The sequence below is a fragment of the Dermacentor albipictus genome, chromosome 4, assembly GCF_038994185.2.
Source record: "Dermacentor albipictus isolate Rhodes 1998 colony chromosome 4, USDA_Dalb.pri_finalv2, whole genome shotgun sequence".
NCBI lineage: Eukaryota > Metazoa > Arthropoda > Arachnida > Ixodida > Ixodidae > Dermacentor > Dermacentor albipictus.
This window is the reverse complement of record NC_091824.1, coordinates 123,000,253-123,023,626: the sequence shown is the minus strand read 5'-3', so window position 1 is coordinate 123,023,626 and position 23,374 is coordinate 123,000,253. Positions and strand designations below refer to the sequence as shown.

General features: G+C 43.9%; 2 protein-coding genes across 4 annotated transcripts in view; both read right to left on the bottom strand.

The window, feature by feature from the left end:
* LOC135917779 (centrosomal protein of 152 kDa-like) overlaps positions 1–4,032 on the bottom strand; it is a 44,066-nt gene extending 40,034 nt beyond the window's left edge. The window contains exons 1-2 of the mRNA XM_065451375.1: positions 3,801–4,032; positions 2,377–2,483 (exon numbers count right to left, since the gene is read on the bottom strand). Of these exons, the coding sequence (XP_065307447.1) occupies positions 2,377–2,483; position 3,801 (108 nt within the window). The 5' untranslated portion in view covers positions 3,802–4,032. The remainder of the gene's footprint in view (positions 1–2,376; positions 2,484–3,800) is intronic.
* An 8,911-nt stretch (positions 4,033–12,943) lies between these two features.
* Positions 12,944–23,374, bottom strand: part of Grp170 (Grp170 co-chaperone) — a 37,718-nt gene continuing 27,287 nt past the window's right edge. For all 3 annotated transcript variants that reach the window (XM_065451377.1, XM_065451379.1, XM_065451378.1), the window contains 6 exons: positions 22,130–22,281; positions 21,012–21,222; positions 20,136–20,348; positions 18,842–19,022; positions 16,053–16,136; positions 12,944–14,371 (listed from right to left, as the gene is read on the bottom strand). In XM_065451377.1, the coding sequence (XP_065307449.1) occupies positions 14,292–14,371; positions 16,053–16,136; positions 18,842–19,022; positions 20,136–20,348; positions 21,012–21,222; positions 22,130–22,281 (921 nt within the window). In that variant the 3' untranslated portion in view covers positions 12,944–14,291. The remainder of the gene's footprint in view (positions 14,372–16,052; positions 16,137–18,841; positions 19,023–20,135; positions 20,349–21,011; positions 21,223–22,129; positions 22,282–23,374) is intronic.

Here is a 23,374-nt window from a genome sequence, read left to right as displayed (position 1 = left end):
TGTTAAATATTGTAGCAACACCTAATTTGCAGCTTTATCTTTTCTGTTTTTAAGCTGCAAGTAACAACAGAAATATCTTATGCTAGACTTATAAAGTTGATACAGAGAATGGCTGAATGTTTCCTAAACATCAATTTCTTTGTGATCTTCTTTTATCAAATAATTTCTAGTTGCCTTTTGAGATGCCAGATAGCTGATATAACATCCCACTAAACTAAACAGAGCATGTGCAAATGTTGAAACAGCTATGGTGTTGAAGGGATGCGAAAGAGTATTACTGAACCAGTTTTGTAATGGTAAAAAAATCTTTCAAAACAACACAGTTGCTCTTTTGCTATTGCAGCCCAATTTATTCACACTACAGTTAATGTTCTTCCCCAGTGACCTTTTAATAGGCCTCATGTCAAGTTCTGCAAGTAAGCCAAACTGCATACTTCCTTTTTATTAATCAAGTTGCTTAACCCTGCACTTCAAATGAAAGCAAAGCATGACCGTGTGAGGTGGTGCCCCTATCCATAGCTCACCACTCACTCAACACACATCCCTCTGCATTAGCAGCGCTTTGGGCATGAGCTCGAGCATCCTTGTACAGTTATGTGGATGTGCAGAAATGCCCGCTTGCGAAGTTTCACATTTGCTGCACTGTAGAGTCTTAAACTGCAATGAAACGTGGCAAGTTTCTCTATAGAAAAAAATTGTGCTAGCTTCAGCCACAACAGCTGCCACATTTTTTTTAGCAAATTTATGTGCCACGCTTCTGACATCACAGTGCTGTCGACAACTTATTTGACTGATTAGGAAATTGAAAGTGCGCTTCACAAGAATCTTTTCATCAAATTCAATTTGCAAGTTAACTCATTTCTTACCGGCCCAAAGAAATCAATTGATTTGATTGGCAATTTTCAACACGTCAAACGTTTCCATTCGGATTATTCCAGGAGCAATACCATGCAACATATAAAATGACGACCACACTTGACAATTTTCAGAACACTGGAGACTGTGGAAGAATAAAACTTTGCAGGAGGTTTCGTAAAAGCTAGCCTCCAGTGCTCCTAGCAAAAAAAGATAAATTTGTGCTTAGGTCAACTTGCCAAGACAATATTTATATGATAGCAGCAGTGAAGACAGATAAACATCTCTAAGGTTGTCTAATTTTCCGATCCGACATCTACACAGTTTCAATGATGTCTCAAAAATTTATACGTGTTCAGGAGTGTGTGTTGTTTTGATGATTGTTTTACCAGTATCATGTGAAACCTCATTTTTTTCCTCACGTGGGGACAAGAGCACACAGTAAATTCCAGATCAACCTTCAGCGGGAGCTTGACTAGCAGTCTAATCTCTTACTTTTTGAAGCCTGTGAAAATGCCTTTATTCATTGCTTCACAATACTGTGCAATTCTGCACATTACCATACAGGCCTGTACAGTACTTCACAAAGCATGTGACGTCTCCAACACCTGTTCAAGGCGCACGACTAGATCAGCTTGCTTGCACAGAAAACATGGTCGAACAAATAATCAACTTTCAAGTATGAGGAGTCTTGTGCATGCCCCCCAACCTGAGAACCATTTCTTCGAGGGCCTAAAGAATGCACCAAAAAAGGAACCAGGTGGTTGCTACAATAAGCAAAATCAAGTGTGCCCTGTGTTGTGGGTGCTTACCCATTTTCACATTTGCAAAAAATTGGCTTTCTTGCATAGCATGGGCATCACTATGGCTGATATTCACGCTGGCAAATTTGTGTAAAATATTTCTTGTGCTGTCTAAGCAGAATTAGGGAGCTAGGAGGAAGGCAAGTACTTTGTATAGTTCAGCTGTCTTTTTTTTTTGCTCTCAGTACTTATTGTAAAAATTGCACATTAATACTTTCATTCATGCTTCTTGGGGTGCTTCTTTGTCCTTGAAGCTTCACAAAAGAATTCTCAAAACTCTCTGAGCAGTTATTTCTACTTTACTTCCATTCAAAACATCAAAGATCAGGATTCTATTTCACGTACCATGGCATGGGTTGTGACTAACAAGTCTTGAAATAAAATGTTAAAACATAAAGGCACCAAAAATGAACACATTTTCAGTGGTAACTTGAAAGAAAAGAGTTAACAGTGAACAGTAACTACATAAACATTTGAAGAAACGAAATGCAGTCAATATATTGATGCCTCTTTTCCCAAACTTACATTTGAACAAATTTGCAGGACGATGGCCTTGTAAGATGACTCCTATCCCACACAGCACAAGTTTTTGTGATTTGTGGTTAATACTCTTTACTAATGAGGTGTCAGCTAAGCTCTGGATATTTATGACAGCAGTTACCCCATTAACATTCTGTGCCTTACACTACACCAATAGGTAGGCGGTAAACAGACATACCTCTTCAGCCTTTTTTCTAACTTCAGCTGAAGCCTCGTCCTCTTCATCATGGTTAATGTCGAACTTCAGGTCATCAGCAGCACCAAGTAAGCTCATGCCCGGCTCCACTAAAGGTGAAGAGCAAACAACAGGTAAGTACTCATATATAATAAATTCATGCTGACAAATGGCAAGGTTTAGAACATTAACAAAAACATTAGCAAAATGGACTGTTTCTCGTCTAAATCACAGGCTCATTTACACTTATTCTAGTGGAGTGCCACTTGGCAGCAGCTTGTTGCACTAACAAGACTGATGACAGTGGAGGCATGCTACATACAGAAAGTAGATCATACTGTGCTGTTCTACTGCAATCCAATGCCAATGCTTTATCAAAGCGACTGTCTTTGAAGCCACGAGGAACGATTACCAGAAAATATAAAGAAAGTGGCTTTTAGTTGAAAGATGTCCACGATTTATTTTGCAACTGAAGTGAAGAGATTTGTGTTCTGACTGCGCCACGCACTGGGGAATACACTCAATTTATTCTGAACAATGCAGGAAAGCATAGCACGAAAACAGCATACCGCACGAAACACACAGTTAAATGCTACTTCCATGCAAAATTTTCTACCAAGCAAGAGAGTTGTTGGTTTACGTATACTGATTTATTATTTATTTTTTTATTCTGGTAAACTTGTCATGAGATTGTAGGAACCGTTGGTGGAGCATCGATTACTTCCGTAGGTGCCTAGCGTTTCAAAGCGAGTTTCTGATGACAAAAGAGACATGTCTCCCACACCCATGTATTTGTTCAACGCAGCGTTATGAAATATAAACTAGGAAATGTTGCTTGCATACGCAGGCAAAATTTGAATGTCACAACATGAGGGTTTGTCTGTGAACATAAGGTGAGCTGCCGCTGCTGTTTACGATCAGTCGGCATCGTTCTAAGCTTCACCAATGTGCAGCCGATCATGTTTCGCATAGGCACTGCTGAAGAGTGCAGTCCGCTGCCAATGCCAGGGGTTTAAAAGCATCATCCGCTATATTTAAGTACGATTGCTCTATGCCCGCCAGTAACTGCAGCTGTCTTCTCTGCACAACAGCTGATTCGGATAACTTGCCCATATGTTTACAATGTTCGTTATAGTCAAATGACCCTTCACTCAGCAGGAAAAAAGATCACAAAGATCGCAATAAACGAAAATCTTCTACAACCTAAAAAGAGCCAGGTATGAAGAGTTATTCACGCCTACAATGACACCAACGCTAGGTACACGCTAGCGTGTTTGGGATGAATTCGCATAGATCAGTGCGTCTAGCTGCTTCGACATCGGTGTATAACGTAAAACATCTCATCGATGGTAAATAGCGCTAACTAAATACCTCCAAAGCACGGATACAGCTGCAAAACAATCGGTTACAACGCAATGCGTGCTCACTTGAGGCAGCCGGTCAGGGCAGAAAACGTTCGGAGCCCAGAGAGCAGGTTAGCGGTCTCGAGAAACTCGTGCCATCTGTGGCGAGCACAAACGAGGACAGCCGGGCAAGATAAAAAATGTAATAGCGTCGGCGAACTGGCTGCGCGGTAGCCGCATCTATTCAGTAAACAAAAATCTGAACCCGACAGCTCGCGCTCATACAAAACAAAACAGACGCCGTGATTAAGGTAAGGCCGCGGATTCATCAACACTTCTGCGAGCGTTGCGTAAACATTTTTGTATGTTGTATTGCATATTGAATTTCGGTCCTTGGACTCGCTAATATTATTGCTTAACACAGTCTTGGTATATTAATATCAAATACATTTACTACTCACATAAAAAGAATACATCGTGTGCATGACAATCTCGGAGGCCGATGCATGACAGCGTAGATTTTCACACAATAATTAGGCGTGCATAGTGCGGGAAAAAATAGCAGACGAATGCATCGACACTCATTTTGTTCGCTAGAGTAACTTTTGAAAACTTGCCCTCAAACTTTAACCATGCTTTAACCTTGTTCGAGAAAATTCATGCGGTGGCACGCGTTTGTAGCTCTCGTGTAGTAGCGCCGTGCTATGGCCGTGCGCAGAAAAGCGAGGAATACGCAAGTTTAAACAGCATGACAGAAAATTGTGGCATCCCATATCACGCAGCAGCATATTAGTCATGCGTAACTATATATGACAGTAAAGTGTGACACTGTGTAGGTCATGTACGGCACGTAAAATATAGACTCGTGGACGTTCCTCAGATTCACCACTTGTGGAGGGAACACTAGCCTTTCACTAAAATGAACATATGGCGCTTGATTATAACTCTCCTTGACTCTTCTTGCAAGAAAAAGTTCAGTAATTAACACATGTCTCCTCAACAGTAACTCTTTAGCTGATGAGGTGGAGAGTTCCTAGATGTCAAGTTTCGGCAAGGTCAAATGATTTCATGTCACCATAATTATTAATCATGCATGCAAACATAAATTACCACCACTCATACGCACACAAAAAACGTAAGAGGTTGTATCCTGAAAGCTAGGGGCAATATATATGCTCGTCCGCTTAAAGTGACGATCTATTTGGCGGTAAATGAGGGAGAAATGCGTTAGCATTACATCACATGCACTTCTTTGAGGTCCTGGATCCACAACTTAAACCGCGTTCACCGCACATTGCAAAGTGTTGTTCAGTTGCTCACTCAACAAACTTCCTGCATAGGGTTGGTAATATCGACGAACGATTAATCTATTAAAAGTATCCCGCAAAACGATGAATCTTATATCGATGCTCACCTTTCAATAATATAGACATAGTCGATTAATCGCCGAGTGGTTGCTTGCTGGGCTAGTTCATGGGGCTACTTTCATGGTTCATTGAAAAATTCTTATGCAACAGCTGAGACAGACAAAGAACTTAATTTATTAGACAGAACTGCGGGCCGCTCCCACGTGGGGATATGCAACGGCACGGAAAAAAGATGTATATATATAAGGGACGACGACAGCGCTCTTTTCACTCTGTCTCTATAATCGTCCCTTCCTTATATTTTATTGCGATAGCAATTATACGGAAACTCTGTTGTGTCGGCAGCGACAGGCAAGTGGGGGGCCCCGGCTAGCGAACGCGCGCGAGCGCCGGCGCAGTGAAGGAGACTCGGAGCTAACTGCTCCCGATGAAAACAGGAACGAAGACTCGGCCGACCCGCGGCCGTTTATTGCTAATAAAGGCTTCACACGCCAGATGACACCTCCAGATTGGCCCAAGCTCGTCACATGACAGAAGGGGGGTGCGCCATTTAGCTAAACTACTACAAAACATACTTGTACGATGACACAGAGATCTGACAGGGGGCGACACTATACTACACACTCCAGGCGCATTTCTGTCGTCGGCGTCGCCGTGAGGTTCCGCATGAGTGAAAGCGTGTGTGAGCCCATGAACGCGGTTCAATCTCACGTGCGCGAGCGAGCAACACGGCCCGAATGCCGGATGCGTGCCCTTCTGTCGCGCGCGAGGCAGGGAGGTCAGGTGTTGATAAGGCAAGGGAAGAGAATTGTTCTCCGGCGGCTTGCTAGGGTGCCTCGATGTCCTCCTCGCCCGCCGCTCCGTACAGAGTGTAAAGTCCCTTAATAATTTGAAAGGTAGTGACTACAGTGACGGGGCCCGGCACTTTAACATCTGCACTACGGTGACGGGGCCCGGTACATTAACATCTACACTACGGTGACGGGGCCCGTCGCTTTAACAACAGCACTGCAGCGACGGGGCCGTCACGATGTCGGTATCATATGTCGGTATTGGGGGCGATTACGGAGTCGCCATCTGTTGGAAGCGCCTCACATGCGTCGGCGCTAAATAAACATACTACGTGGCAGCCCTCCTGAACAATTGTGCAAGTACTCTCGAAATGGCAGTATTTTACCTTTAAAATGATAATGTTGGACAAACAGAAAGCACAGAATGGTTTACAGACGCTATCTGCCTACTACGTACAGTAAGCTGGGACACTGCGCGCGGTCGCCGCGATCGATTCCCCCGAACCGTTTTGCGTGAAACGTAAGCAATCGCCGAGAAAACTATGTGAAGTATGTTCTTATGGTGGGATGGCTGTTTGTGTAACTAAATGTAGCATAACAGTTAATGCAGCGATCGCGCGGGTTCACGGTGACCGACTTCGCGTCTGCATGCATGTCCTCGCACGATGTTTCGCTTTCGCTCCGAGCACGTTTTCGCACCGTGCCTGAGCTTTATGCCGCAGCATATGCGCATTTGACAGTACGCAAGCAACCATTGTTGCATGGACACTATCGGAGCTGTTCAAAAATAATTTCGTTATTATCTAGGGTCTTCGACGCCTACGGCGACTTGTGATGTTCCGTCGCGATGATACAGTCTTAATTTTCTTTTTCTTCTAAAGTATTGGAAGCTTCAATATCATTATTTCTCAAATTTCATCGAACTGCATGTTTATCGGTTCTCTAAGCGACCCGCTGATTCTTTTTCTTAATTCAGTGGAATATTCATTGTCTGGCGTTACACAAGCAGGAACATGTGCCGTGCCTTTTTTTATGTGTTTTTTATCATTCCCCTTCCATTACAGTGAACCTTCTTTCTTTATTATAATCATCATAGGTGTTACAGTGCATACGCAAAAGATTGTTGGACCCAATAACCGCAAGCTAGTGGTTGGGTCCGGATGTGAAATATAATGGGGACAGTACTGCAACAAAATATCGCGGTCCGTGAAGTGCTCGGCATATAGACGCCAGCACCGCGAAGCTCATGCAGCTGGGGGTCAACAACACCTTCCATGAGGTTGAGTCACAGAAATTAGTCCAGGTTGTCAGGCTCGCTTCCTCGCCTGCGGGGAGGCGGATCCTGGAGGCGCTGGACTTTAACCCGTCAGGGAAAGGCGGTGCGCGCTCGACGCGTGGTCGCGGGAGGCCGTCACGGTCTCGCTGTTCCTGCACAACGTGCACCCGCAACGCAATGTAGGCAGACGCCGGGCCCGGGCGGCCGCACTTCTCGGATCCGTCGCCGACGATCCACGATCGGTCGCGTTCGTCGACGTCGCCCAATACGGTTCGTCCGACCGGTTCGCAGCGGCCGTTGTGGATCACAGGGGCAACCTATAACGCCGCGCCCGTGCGGGGCTCGTGTCCAGATTGCGGAGGTCCATTCTGCCCTTTAGAACACATGCTCTGGCGGTGTCCCTCGTTACGGGACCACGATCATCTCACCACGGAAGAGTGAGAGGAGGCGGTCAGGTACGGCCTGCCCGTCCCAACGTGGGAGCGGCTCGCGGCGGCCCCTCCCTCATAAGAGAGTTTCGGAGTCGCTCCTTAGGACCTTAATAAGGTTCACTGCCTGCCGTGAAGTGCTCGAAGTTGTTTGCATAGAATGCTGTTTGAAAGAAGTGCGGCCATTGACGTCGCTACAGTGTTGACGTTAAAGTGGAGACGGGCCCCGTCACTGTAGTACAGATGTTAAAGTGCCGGGCCCCGTCACTGTAGTCACTACCAATTTGAAAGTTTCTCCCCTCCTCCTCGCCCCTTGCGCGTACTCCGCACCCCCCCCCCCCCCCCCCGTGGGAAGTAGTCTTGCACCCGTTTTTCTGCACGACGATTGGTCACCCTACCGTTGCCCTTGCAAGCGCGCGGGTCTTGCGTTTTGCTTGTTTTTCTTTTTCGTCCGCGCCATTTTTCTCAACTCGGCTGGCTAGGCGCTTTAGCTCGGGGTAGTGAACGTTGTACGCTGCGTTTCCTCCTCTCCGTGCTAGCGCTATGCCGTGCTGCTGCGCATATAACTGCCGCAAGAAGCCTGAAACCGGTTATGCAGTTTTTATGATACCATGCACAAGGAAAGCGTGAAGGCTTGTGCAGGTAGCAGTGGCTGAAATAACTTTGTTCCGACAAAGAACAGTGTTGTTTGCGAGGTGAAGCGCGTTTCTTATCATTTGTAGCAATCCATCCCCCCTAACGCTGCATTTTAAAACAAATTCTTTCGGCCTGATACCAGCTTTTTGCTGCGGCAATTTGTGCTTTGGATAAAAATGGGGTCGTCCTCAGTATGCTTAACATTCTGCTGGGACTCCATCACCTCGCACGTCACCTACTGCTGTCATTCAGACGGAAATGCAGCACTGAAGATTATGCTTTCCACTCTGAACATTTATGTGCGGAGATACAGCCTCTCGACTGCACTTTTCGCGATTGCTAGAATCCGTAGCGTTTTAGTGAAAATTGAAATAGCGGCTTGTAAAGGAGCTATCATATTCAGTGTACGTCGATGTGGGCATCAGTCATATGAATGCAGGCCCTGAAAAAATTAGTGGTAAGTATACCAGTGGTATTGCAAGTGATGAGCGCTAGCTAGTCTACATTGCGTTTAAGTCAATTCATCTTAATACAATCGCTAATCAAGCATTAACTTTGCTAATCAGTAATTATCTCTAAATACGCGGCTGGACATGCTTTGGTTTGCTTCCGACCTTCCTTGGGTCACGTGATATTTTCTATACCTCACAACTCGACCTTAAAACATAGATCTAAGGCTTTTGCTTAATAAGCCACACACACAGGGATGTGCCATAAGCAATACTAGATCAGACGCACAAAGTAAAGCATCTCATCATGTGGCAGAAAAATTGTCTGGAATATAGAACTTGCTTCAAAGCTCCTTTTACATCAGTATACCCCATTCATATGGCTTTAAGAAAAGAACCAACCTCCTCATAAACGTTGCCTTCAGCATTATCAATACTGTTATCAGCATTTGTCACAATTTTCAACACCACTGGGGCACGCAACTGGCCCAAAATAACGCACCTCGATAGAATGCTGCGGCCCGTCCGAAGCAGCACAGGACAAAAAGCGCGCCATGCCCATTGCTCCCAGCCGGCAGGCGAGGAGAATAGAGGAGGAAAGCGCTGCAAGGAGGAGAGTGTCACTACTTTCAAATCATCAAGGGCTTTTAACAGAGTGGAGACAACCGTGGCGCCTTCTACGGCATTGGCCATGCGAATCGCGAGGGCTGTAGTAGATGCCTTTAGTGGACACCGTAGGGATGCGTTGCCAGCGCTTGCGTGTTTTGAAAGCAATCTGCGACATAGCCAAAGTGCGCGCTCGCTCGGGCATCTTCAAAGCGATTTGCGATGTTTGCAGAGTGCACGTAGTGCTGGTAGCTTCGTATGCACTGTGCTTTTGACGTGTCATTCACATTGAAGCGAGAGATGCATGAAAGGCAATTCGCTTGCTGCTGCCTCGATTCCTCACTCCAGAATTTCGACAGCGAGTTTCCGTGCTTATCGAGTGAGATGTGTTCATGCTTACCTGTGCACACATCACACCATGCTGGTTAATTTAGTTAAAACACATTGATGGGCTAGTTGGTTTAAATCCATGATAGAATGTATACGCATGACTGAACAAGGACGTACAAAGAAGCAGACGCACAAAGACAGCGCTGTCTCTGTGTATCTGTTTCTTTCTATGACCTCGTTTAGTCACGCTTTCACATTCTATAATTGTTAACGTAGTCAGTAAGTGAATGTTTACAAGTTCATACGGCCGATAAAACTACTATGCTTACTTCGTACAGCTATCTACTAATTTGCTATCGAAATTCTTTTGGGTGGCACTACTATTTTTTTTTTTTTCGCTGTAACACAAGTTTTGATCAGTCGTTTTCGAGAGTTTGACAGGAGTGGAGCAAAAATTTTGAAGCCATTCTAGAATGGTGGTGCACGAGCAGTGACTGTGGCTGCGGTAGAGCGACTGTCGACTACTTTTCCGAGTCCCAAGGTACAGACCCGAGGGATGCCAAGCCGAGCACTTCTCCGGTCTTCCCCCCCACTGCACACGCCAGCACACTGACCGAAGCCGGAGGCTTCAAATGCCTTCGCAATTCAAGACACACTATGGCCACGCAGTCATTGATTGTCGTGTCACTCCCAGCCAAGATGTAGCACAGCATTTGCGACGGTCTGGAGCATGTATTTGACATAGCAATGTAGTTCGTGTCGATTCCAGCAAATCTATAGCTTCTATTCTAGGAGGGGAAGTCAAAAAGTAAAGGGACTTTAGCAATTTCTTGCACTAGGGTTTGGCAACACTGTTAGTATCCAGCGCTGAATTAGCGTCATCTACAACACTACTAGGGGACGTGTCACTCTTATTCAAGCATTAGTTGTTAGAGTGTAGCAGACCGTTAAACATGGCAGCTCCATTGTCAATCTGCACCAAGGAGGAAATGAGGGCAGTGATTCACTTTTTGTTTGCGGAAGATGTTAAACCTGCAGAACTTATTTGTCGAATGCAAGCACAGTATGGCGACAGTTGTTTATCGTGAAGCAAGATCTACGAATGGATAGAGCGTTCAAACAGAGAAGGACTTCTCTATGTGATGAGGAAAGATCGGGCAGGCCAATGATGTCAACGACCGAGGACAATCTGAAAGTCGTTGAGGGTATGGTGATGGAAAACAGACGAATTACAGCGGACGAAATTGCCAGTAGGTACTTTATATATCAGTCATGGTTCAGGGTATTCCATCTAACATGACAGGCTAAATTTTTGGAAAGTGTGTGCAAGGCAGGTTCCAAAAGAATTGTCTACGCAGCATAAGGCACAAAGGTTGGACATCTCTTGTAAACATTTGGCCCATTATTGTCACGAGGGAGATGGATTTTTACAGCAAGTTGTTATTGTAAATAAAACTTGGGTACACCATCACGAACCGGAAAGTAAGGCTGTGAGGATGGTTTGGAAACACTCATCTTCACAAAAAGTTAAGAAATTTAAGCGCCAAACATCAGCTGGTAAGATTATGCTAACATTACTCTGGGACATGGAAGGTGTGGTAGCCGTTTATTCCACCCCAAGAGGCAAAACTGTGAACAGTGAAAACTACTGTGATGTGTTGCAAGCTAAACTGAAACCTGCAATCAGATCCAGAGGTCGTGGAAAACTGCGAAAAGGCGTCATCCTGCAGCAAAATAACGCTCGGCCACATTCTGCCAAACGGCCAGCCGAAACAATAAAGGAGTCGGGATTCAAATTTCTGGAACACCTGCCATACAGCCCACACCTGGATAAAAGTGATTTTGATATGTTTGGACCATTGAAGGACGCGCTCAGGGGAAGAAGATTTGCAACTGATGCAGGAGTCATTGATGCAATGCAAAATTGGTTACAGGTGTAACACAAAAGCTTTTTTTCCGAAGGTATCAAAAAACGTGAAATGTTGGGCAAGGCGCGTTGAAGTGCAGGGAGGCAATGTAGAAAAATAATGTATGTTTTAGTTTTCTATCAATAGAATAAATGTACCTTTTCTAAAAGGTCCCTTTACTTTTTGACTTCCCCTCGTATCATCCATTCTCGCATGCTGCAGTTGTGTGACCATTCAGAGAAGCCGTTGGTTTCCCCCAAACATACCAGCCAATTAACGTTCCTTTGCTCTGTAGAAAAGCGCATGTGGTTCAATATCCTAAACCAGTAACTTTTTTTTCATGTGCATATTGCAATTTCTTGCATATTTTAGTGCCATCTTATTTGTTGTTTAACTGTACCATATAGGAATTCACTAGTGCCAGGTATCTTAATTCTGCTCATAGTGCCATTTTATAACATACATATATTGTTTATCTTTTCAAAGGGCACTATTGCCAACTCTATTTAGGCTAACAGATTAAAGATATTCTTTATCAAACCTTATACACTTTTATTTCTAACTTTGTTGCACCTCTTAAACGTTATAATAGGGTCCTACAAAACTGGATAGCTTTGTTTCCACATTTTTTAATGTGCCTGGCAATAATTTCAGTCAATCAAAAAATGATGCATCGAAAGTGATTAATCAATTAAAAGTGAAAATGATGAATGATTGTTAATAAAATAAAATATTACCCTATTCCTGCACACACACACACACACACACACACATTATATATACACATACATACATACATAGATGCTCTTCTAAGCTCTCACCTGCACCCTATGTCATGACCAGCTTCCCACACTGCACACACACACTTTTTTTCAGTTTGACAAACCTAATGCTAATGCATTAAAAAATGGATGTCACACGACACATTCCATACAGCAGATAATGCAGACACAGTGAAGGAATGTTTAACTTAAGCATCATCACTCGCCTATTTGATGTCCACTGCAGGACAAGTCTTTCTGCATGCCGAGTTTCTCCGTCACGACACCCATCATCATCCCAAGCCTGCAAATTTCCTAATCTCATAACATCAACCAATACTCTACACTTTTTGCCTGCATTGCCCTTTGACGCAAATCCAGTTTCTCAGCCCACTAGTCATATGCTCTATGCATTATAACATCAGCCCAATTCAACTGCTTCCCACTAACCTCAACAAGATTGCCATCTACCCTCATCTATGTCGAATTCCAGTCTCGAATTATTACACCGTTCATAATACGTTCCATCCCATGGTGTGCAGTCATCAGCTTCTCAAATGCATTTGTCTCCTACGTGTTTCAGAAGAAACATTTCCCCGTTCAGAGGTTTAAAAAGGTGGTCAAATCACATTACACCTGACACAAACAACAAAAGGAAGACATCAAGATACGAGGATACGACAAGACCACAACTTTTATTTGCAAACAGGACATTTATCAGTCAATATGTACAAGGTGTAGAGAACCATCACGCAAAAAATACATGGCATTCTGCATTTGGTCAGGGATCATTCACTCGGTCTTGCCCACTCTCCTTCTCACTTCACTCACTTGTGTGGCCACTGCAGTGTCGTACGCAAATAAAATTTTCCAGTACTCACACATGTGGAAAGGAACACACTTCTAGGCCTGCCGCACTGTGCCAATATCTCATGCAAGAGGCACTGTGCAACCAAATATGCAAGTACATAAAAAAAAAGAAAGAAAAAAGGTAGACTGACATATCACTATTCGAGGCTGCCTGATCAAATACTTGCCTGTAAAAAAGTTTTTTAAAAGTTTGAGCAGCAGCTACCAACATGAGCACATAGCACAAAGAAGTGCATACAAAACAATACAGACAGTTTCGTCTGTGCCCCTATACAAGGTTTGGTAAAGTAAGCCCAAAGTAACAAGTGATCCAATACACCTTAGCTTAAATGAGCAAAAGAAATGTGAATGTTCATGCGAGAGTTTCTACAGCACCAATGAGTACTATTTCACCGGCTTTTGCAAAATATGACACAAGGTCAACTTTGACAGCTTGCTTTCTGGCTGCCAATTATTGAGTATACTAGCTCACTAGCATCCGCCAATCAAGATTATCAGCAAACAACTGCACCAGATTCTGCCAATTACACTTTCATCAAAGAGTGCTAGTTCACCGGCTTCAATCAAGTCACAATCACCTATTCAAATGGAAGTCTAGAAACGTCAAAAACATATTCTACAGTTCTGTCTGCCAATTCGACTGTAACACCAAGCTGCAATGCTGCTCAATAACTTTGTGTAGCGTAACTCCTCATTTACAAGCTAGATGTACGGTGATATGGGTGACCTCCAGCAAATCCATTTCTGCACAATGAAAAAATGAAGAAGTCATAAATATCCATTTGCTGGTGGCTTCTACAGCTAACACCATGAACGAAGAAAAGAAAATGAACTTCTCACTTTCATAGGGCTCCCAATCTTCTCTCCCATGTGATGTTGCCAAGCACATTGAACAAACGGCATCAAAGATGCTTCTAAAGAAACTAGTGCCAAGACTGTTTCATGGAAACATTCTCCTGCTGCTGCACTCTCCAATGAGCACACTGCGGCCTTACTTTCCAGTCTCGTTAAATAATAACTCTGGCAATATATGTACAAAACCACAAATTAAAGGAAAATAAGGAACCCTTCCCAACAGTTTCCTCCTGGCTGCTGATTTGCCGTAGACAGTGAGTGACGAGTCCATAAATTAGAGTGCAGTGTTTTGTGATCCTTCAAAGCTCAGTGTGTTGGCCATCCTCGGGTTGCTCAGGTGTTGGCTCCACAGGTTCGAAGGGAGCAGCACCTTCCCCTTCTATAAAAGCATAGAGCAAGAAGCAATATCAGTGCACATTCCACGAAACAGTACGATTTGCTCTGTATCTGAGATGTTTCTTTACTCAACGAAAATTTTTTATGTAATGGAAGGGAAAGTTACAGGACAAAAGTTGTGCACATGTTACTGCGCAACATACAGTAGAATCTCATACATACATTTTAGAAAAAACGCACGAAAAAAATGTGCTAATTGGGAAAATGTAAGACCCAAAGGCACTACAAAAATTGGCAGGTTCAACTGTAGTTGACATCTATGTAACGTGAATCATTACTCTATGTGCCACTGCGTATGGTGTGTAGTTGTGTAATCTTAAGTTTCCGAGATGTAGTGCAAAGCGTTCACTCGTGTTTTGACAGAGTGTTCGTGGTCATTGAGTGAGATCTGTTCATTTTGCCCGAGCGCGTGTGACACCAATAAAACTATGAATCTTACTTCGTGTAGTTGTCTCTTTTTTATCACCAATTATGCTATGCTTTTCTAGCAAAACTGGAACATTTTTTTTAGGACAAATATTAATATTTTTACACTTTTGCTTTTAATTTGTGGGCACCATCTATGAAGGCTGCAGGCATTAAGCCACAGCTTCCAGCGTGCACGCACATTGCCACAGTGTCCAAGATTTACAGCGCAACATGACGCAACACGCGCAAACCCCAGAAGCCGTGAGCCACGCCGATGCATTGCTCTTGGCAAAATCTGCACCACATGCTTCGATGCTCGTTCAGAAGAGTATAGGCTTGGGCTGGTTGGTAAAACAGTTACACTGGAAGCATAGCGCGCAAAGGACAATCCACAAAGACTAGACAGGACAAGCGCTAAATGAAAAAAATGTGCTTGTCCTGTCTAGTCTTTGTGGATCATCCTTTGCGCGCTATGCTTCCAGTGTACGATGCTCATAGCTGCCCTATTATGACCCGACCTTCTTGCAATTTGTTTACAAGTGCTTACTGACAAGATACTAGTATCCACCAGGAGTGTCCTGGGAATTTGCGAAATTACTTTTACTACTGGTGAAATTAATTTAACACCTCGAATTAACAAAACACGTGATTTAACAATGTTTTTTTGCTGCAAGTACAACTCTGTTTTATTGAGGTTCGGCTGTATATTATACAAGTACAAGATGTTGATATTTTCTTTTCCCCAGCTTAAATGTGAATGTGATTGTGGAACTATTTTCAGGAGCACTGTAGTGCACGTGCTTTGCCTCCATAGCATTCTCTTCATCGCCACAAAATTGTTCACAAGTGTAAGCATCACTTGTTCTCAGTTCCCTCTTGCAATCACTTTTTCCATTGCCAGCCTATGACAGTGAAAAACTGCAATTTAGACATAAGAAAATGTCACAACTAAGCCCTCATTGTGCTCGTGCAGATCTCCTCAAGACATGGCTCAGACACAAAAGGAAGACGGTATCAGCACATTAGCGTGGACTCAATAAGCGACAAATTCAGAAAGGACGCACTTACACTTTGCTCACTTGCGAGTTTCTTTGTCAGGGTGAAGAAAGCTACTACTAGAAACTCGCAGTAGTCTTTTCTTTCTAGTTCTACAACAGCTGTGTTGCACCTTCTTTTGCACAGTGTTTACTCCACTGTTTCTAAGTGCTTCAAGAAGTGCCAACTGTGCCAACCTTCCAGCCTTCCATGGTTCTTACCTGTTGCCGGCTGTTCTACTGGCACTGGACCCTCGGGCATCTCAACATCGGCCACAACCTCTTCCTCAGCCTCTTTTGCAGGTTCTAGAACAGGCAAAATAGGCAAAACTTCTGAACAACATGCAAGATAAGCAGTAGTTATACTACAGCAACACCAAGTACAAGACCTCACAAGTGTGTGCAGCTTCTAGTAAAACTAGTAAAGCTTGTATATCAAGGCAGATCCTGACCTCGCACAGAGAACAGATCTTGCAGAAGGTGGTGCACTCATTCAATAGAGTTCAACATGTTCAGTGAGAGAGGGTATAGGTTCCTGTTCTTTTCAGAAGTTCACCTGTTCAAGCTGTTAGTCATATTTAATGTTAAAGATTATGACACTACATGGAAACTTCAAGATCAAAATAAGGATGCCTTCTCACAAAGGTAACATCACGATGAAACCCAGTGTCACTGTTTTCCACCAGTACAGCTGGGACATCACTGCTTCTGAAAAAGGCTTATTGAATCGTAGGTAGTAAGCAATTTAGTATTTTGTGTACAATATACAGTAGAACGTTGTTCATATGTTTTGGAAAAACACACGAGATATAATGTACTACATAACTGGGAAAACGTGCAATCCAAAGTCACTAAATGATTTGGGAAACTCCACTATAGCTGACATCTTAATAATGGGAAACATTGTGGGAATCATTAAAGCGTGAGACGCCAATGCGCACCTAAGCTGGCAAGGTTTGAGCGGCTCCAGATGCAAGTTGTCATTTTTGCAGCTTTCACAAGCTTACATTTGCGCTCCTCGAATTCGGTCATGGGCCAGCAGCTTTTTCAGGCAGTACACTTTAGCAGGAAGTTTTGGCATGCCCACTTGGCGAAAATCATTGCGGCACAAGCTGGTGGGGTATGAGCAACCCAAGATTTGCTATGTTGCTTTCCTATTGATCAGTGTTTTGAGATGGTGATGAGAAAGCGAGATGAAATCGGGTTCGTGGGTGATGCCGGAATACGATGCTGCCAGAGCAAAACATGATGCTCCTTTCACGCCGCCTGCAGCAGGGAAGGGTGATGCGTTTCGGTTATCGCCTATTAGATGCGTGCAGTACACTTTCTAGCACTATCCCACATGTGCTGTGAATGCCACGTTTGTCAACCCGCAAGGAGATTTGCTGGTACCGGAAGAGGAAACTGCACGCATGCCGGCATTTTCACGTGATATGGGCGGAGGTGTACAGTGGGGAAGCTGTCATGGCGGGCTCCTAGTGGCATCTTTTAATGTGACACCGTTAAGGGCCCCGTGTCGCAGACAATCCGGCGTAGGCGTCCCGCCTCCAGCGTTGACCGCCGTTTCAGCAAAAATCATTTCGAACCACGCATACCCAACTAAGCAGGCCCTCCATGTAGCGCAAGGAAGTTACTGAACTAACTGAATTTCTTGAGGTAAAATATGCCAGAAAAATCGTAAAGTACGACTTACACACAACCTACAGACATGATAGCATCAGAGCGAAATTTGAACATACAGGCAAATATAATTCTGTTACAAGGAAGCTGAAAACATAAACCCCTTTTCCAGCGTTTCTACCATTCATGGAGCGGCCATGCCCTCCGAGATTCGAGCCCACCAGGACGCGCAAATCTCACAGGCTATAAAGCGGTGCGGCCGGTTGCTCGCAACACCTTTAGATGGCGCTCGCCTCCGTCGCATCGTGGCCCATGCAAAAAGCTGTGTTTATACCAGAAAGCCCGCCTTCGTGCATAGCATTCACTGCCAGCTTTTCCCAGTAAACATTACGGTTACATAAGCTGCAGTTGCCAGGAAGCACAAGAAGCAGTCAGAGATCTTTTTTTTTTTATATCACATTCCATTATTGAAGGTGAAGCTTACGCATCCTCCAAAATTTTCTTTTTTACATGGGATATAGCAGCCACAAAACATATCATACAATTGTTGTTTGGCAATGTAGTAAATTTTGGTGCCAGAAGATAGTGTTTTTCGGAACGTATTAACAAGCAAAAGAGGAGCTAGCTGCATTGGGTAACTTCTTAGATTTTTTATTGCAAAAGCTGGCACCCAGATATTGTATGAACAGGAACATATCATCGAGGTTCTGCTGTAGTTGTCATAGTCAACTGTACAGTCCATCGATCTGCAAAAATAAGTGGCTAGAATGGTACAAAATTTGCTGAAGGAATATAAGGTGATGGTAGTACAAACCTAATTTCTGCAAAATAGAGTATGTGAGCTGTCAATTTGGTGTCAAGACTGTGGGGATGCGCGACTCTGGGGATGTGCGACTCTCACGCGTCCCCTGATACGGTGTTTTCCTGCATAGCTCCCGGCTCCTATAATCCGGCTTTGCCGCGTGGCCTGGGGCTCACGGCGATCAGTGTGGTTGAAGCGCAGTACGAGAGATGGCGCGAGTGTTGCGCTGCTAATGCCACCTCACGGCGGGGTTACTTGGGCGCGGAAAGGAGAAGGCGCTTCCTCTTTGGTTCGGGTTCGGCAAGCTGAGCGGACCGTCTCGTGGGCCTCGTGTGAATGCACCACCGTTTGCGTGACCGTACACGCGAACGACCACGCATTGGTGTCCAGCATGGGGCGAACATATCCGGTCGCGGTGAGTCACACTTCTTAGATTTTTCACGCACCCATCGGAATGTTTTGTGGATAGCAACTCGGCTAGCAGGCATTGAGCTATGAAAGGTGCAATAAATGCCCTTGTGATTGTTTGCACTACTGTGTTGTCGTTCCTTTGTCCCAAGAGCACGGGCTAGAATCCCACGAGACTCACCTGGTGTTTCGGGCTTCTTGGTAGTTTGCTTTGGCGGTGGTGCACGCTGGGCCTTGTTCAGCAGGTATTTGGTCTCGCGGTCCAAAAGCTGGATCTTTTCGAAGATCATTCGCAGGGTCACCTTGGGTGCCTCGTGTAGTGGAGTCTGTTCCTGTATCCTCACTTGCTCCACTTGCCAGTCCTGTTGGAGGAAGACAAAAAGCTCAAGCCTAAATACTGTTGCATACTAACAGTGGTAGGACAGTACTCCATAATAACTGCAATTGTAGTTTTCAAGTTTAAGTGTCATAATAATGTGAATGTCTAGGCTAAATTGCTGCATCACTTATGACAATTCTGGTAGAGCCTCAACTAGACTAATTGGCAGCTAGAGGATTGGGTTGCCACATCAGCGGCAGAATGAGTGATGCGAAAAGGTGACCAGCAACATCTACACTATTTTCCCACCCATCTTGCATGGCTCACCAGACGCCACCAGTCAAAAGACCAATAAAAAGTGGCCGGAAGATTGTTCCACAAAGAGAAAAATCTGCATTTTTCCAGGCAACGTCACTGCAAAATGTGTGTGTTTTGATTTGTACTGAACAGCAAAGTACTGCATACAAACGTGGTGCTGAACAAAATACACAGTGAAATGGCACTTTTGTTCAAAATTGTAATGTGAATGAGAAAGCAGCACAGCTGGAAGAGCCATATATAGGAACTCATCAATTTCTAGATGCAGACAACACATACACTCAACTGAAATACAACGGCCGGGCCGTTCACATCACGGGTACTTTTTTTACCTGTGTTACTTTGTGTCCAGCAACAGCATGACCCACAGCAACTTATCCCACTTAGCGAAGAGTCGAGTATCGATTGTGGAAGAAAATTTCTGCACGAACTTCAAAAGACAAATCTTATTCGCACATCCTGCTCTGAACTTTGAATGCCAGTAACAAAAGCATGCATTTCAGTTTTGTTTCTGTGTTGTAGCTAAGTGTTTTCTTTTGCTACCAGAAAGGAGCACTGAATGTGATGGTAATACCCATGCAATACCAATGTACCTATGACACCTGATGCCTATGTCATTTTCTGAACATGCAATCAGCTTGCTGTTAGGACATAGAATGAATAAAAAAAAGAAACATTAGAAGTTATTTTTTCTACAATTCTGCCCTAAACTGTTAAAAGGATTTGTTCAAAACAAAAGTTTTTGTTATCAACAGGTATGTACGTAGATGCCTTACTTACACAAAGTGACATGACAAAAATGCTATGACAATAAACTGTGAATACAAAACCTATTTACCTTGGTTTCATTGATGATCCTGGACAGCGTTTCAATCTCAACAGGAGTGAAGACCTGGTCCTGGAGGCCAGTGATGGCTGACAGATAAACCTCGCTAGCATTCAACATGTTGTTCAGGGCAACGAAGGCTCCCGGTCGCTCTCGGTGTTCTTGCACACGGTCGAACAGGTCTTTGACAAGCCGCGTCAAACCAGACAGCTTTTCCTTGAAGGTCTACATAAAAAAAAATAAGTCCTTATATTCAGCTAAGTACACACAATACAAGCGTTTAAATAATTCTTGATGCCACATTTTAAAACTGGCACTTTGTGATGATTACGTTGCATGCAAAATGCACAAAATACCTTAAGTTTCCTTGTCAGCAAAGTATGCAAGCACATCTCCATAATACAAGCTGAAGGCTTGTCGATAAAGAAGGTGTTGAAAAAAAGATTATTTTTCACTTCAATATTATTTGCTGCTTTGCAAGTTATCTTTGACATGATCTGAAAACTTGCTTAACAACTTCTGTCACTCTGTCACTCTCTAGTAAAATATGTGCCAGTGCAGTTTCTCACAATCACATTATTATACCAATTCTAATTCATGCCCATCATTCAGCAGGAATGACACATTCCATAACAGGAAGCAGTGCCACTCCGGCTCAGCTCATTTTACAAGTTCTCTACACGCACTACAATTACATACATGCCTGGATACCACCCACATGGTGCATAGCAATCCTTCATTAGATGCTCGCACTGTTAAGATGAAAAACTCGCCATCCTACCACACCACAAGCATCACCCTTCTTGCTGTGCTCGTAACATGATAGGTACTGCAACACATGTAGCATTGCTTCAATAACTGAAATCAAGATAGCAAGTGCCTGCTTGCCTTGGTCTCAGCATTATCCGATTCATATTCGAGCCAGTCAGAGCCTTCTGTCAGTTTGGCAATGATGTTCTGGCGCTCCTCCTCAGTTGAGGCCTTCTCGTACTCATCACTGTACATCTTGTCCTTCGTCTCGTGCAGGAATGACTCCAAAGCATTCCTTGCATGGTCCCTGGCAAGCTTTGCCCTGTCCTTGCTGTCCAGATCAGAGAGCCTGCAAATCAATAGTTATCGAATACAGCTACCGAAAATTGTCTTTCTTTTTGAAACAAGCATACATTTGGGCATTTGCTTATGGTACATTCGTTTCAATAACCACAGAATGGAAAAACTTCGAGACAGCCTGTTATATGCCATACCAGAATGACGGGTCTGATGGCACTGACAGCGAGCAACTGAAAGCTAATTGTGGCTGCGTGTAATACACAAGGAAAAAGAAAAAAGAAAGGGCAGCAGAGCCAACAAGTTGGAATCTACATAGAGCGAAGCTTTGTGTGAGTGCAAAAAGAGTGATTCTCATATGTCATATTCTCAATATGTTTTGCCTATTTAGATAGCTATAACAATTTTTAAGGGTATGTGCATGTAATTATAAGCGAGTTAATGTTCTTCAAAGTTTGCTACTGATTGAGTGCTGCATCTAAAGGTACTAAATGATTGTAATAAAATGTGTAGAACGTATCCCACAAACGGTGTGCACTCATGGCAAATTAAAAAAAAAAATTTAGCCCAGGGCAGGCCTTGCATTGGACGAGAATCATGACCACTTCGACCTCAACACGCCCCCATGTGTTTTTGTTCGCTGTACTATTGTTGCGTGTTATGCAATGTTCATTGTTCCATTCATCACAAGCGGTCACACAGGCTTGCGCATCTCAATAAGCTCAACAGCACTTGTGTGCTTTGCATATTGCAGATGCACAAAACCATGATTACAAAACCTGTTCTGGCTTGTCACCTAAGTGCCCTAAAGCTGTTCGAAGGTGTTTTGTGGATAGCAAGGTTAATAAAGTATATGGCCACGATGCGCTATAACTGAACACAACGAACTCGAATCACAGCTGTGTACACGCAGCTTGAAAGCAGGATACAAAACAGTGCAATTTGTTCTGTCCACTTACTTCTTCACGGATTCAGCAAGCTGCTCAGCAGTGAATTCTGTCCTGTCCACGAGAGTCAAACGAATGGTCACCGGTTCTTTCACTGTGACCAGCTTCGTAGTCTTGGTAGTTTCATTGCTCGCAGCCTCTCCTCCCAAGCTGCTCTGTTCAGCCTGCAGACACATTTACAAAATGTGCACAGCAATCATTAAAGGGACACTAAAGACCAACATTAAGTGAAGCTAAAGTGACAGATAAGAGCTCGAGAATCTCTAAGGCGTCAATATTATTGTGAAGAGAGCCTTAATAATCGAGAAATTAAGATAAATGCAGGACATGATCAGAGACTCCCCCGGGACATTCAAATACTTGCCCGATGACAGTCAAATTCTGTCACTAGTACTCAACCACTTGTTGCAAAAAACATTCTTGTATTGCATTATAAGACAAGATAAAATGCTACTTGTCCAGTTCTATTTCATTTTTAGAAAACATAACACATTGAAATTACCCTTGACAAACAACGTGGACAGACGAAAGGTTTCGTTTTTATTCGACTCTGTGCCACCCACGCTTTCGCATTTCAGTAATTTTGTTATCGCGTAGTGCTGCGCTAGTTTTGCTGGCTCGCAATACTCACACAAACAGCAACTAACAAAGAATTCAACTTCCATGTGATGTCATGAGATGCCAGAATGGCCTATGCCACTTGAGTGAAAAGCAGCTGCAGGGGTGAATCCACCACTCTGACTTGACCCGGTACCGCAGTCGATTGGGTGCCGTTTTAATCACAGACAGCAGTAAAAGGTGGCAATTGTGTACGCAACGTCACCACTCTCCCGTGTGGGTGGAGGGAGATTTTAATTTCAAAAAAGATATTTGGACCCTTCTGATGCAATTTACTCGTAAACAAAGTCTTTATGTGGCACGAAACAAGCGATACGAGGTTTATGGAGTGGTATTTGAACAGTCCACGTCGACTTAGTTATTGCCTTCAATGTCCTTTTAAACTGAATTTAATTCTGGGGTTTTACGTGCCAAAAAAATCTATTTGATTATTAGGCATGCTGTAGTGGGAGACTCTAGATTAATTTTGACCACCATGGTAATCTTTAACGTGCCCTCAATGCATGGGGTATGGATGCTTTTGCATTTCGCCCCATGCAGCCACGGTGGCTGGGATTTGATCCCGCGACCTCGTGCTTAGCAGTGCAACACCACACTCACTAAGCCACTGCGGCGGGCAGCTAACATTCAATGAGCAGG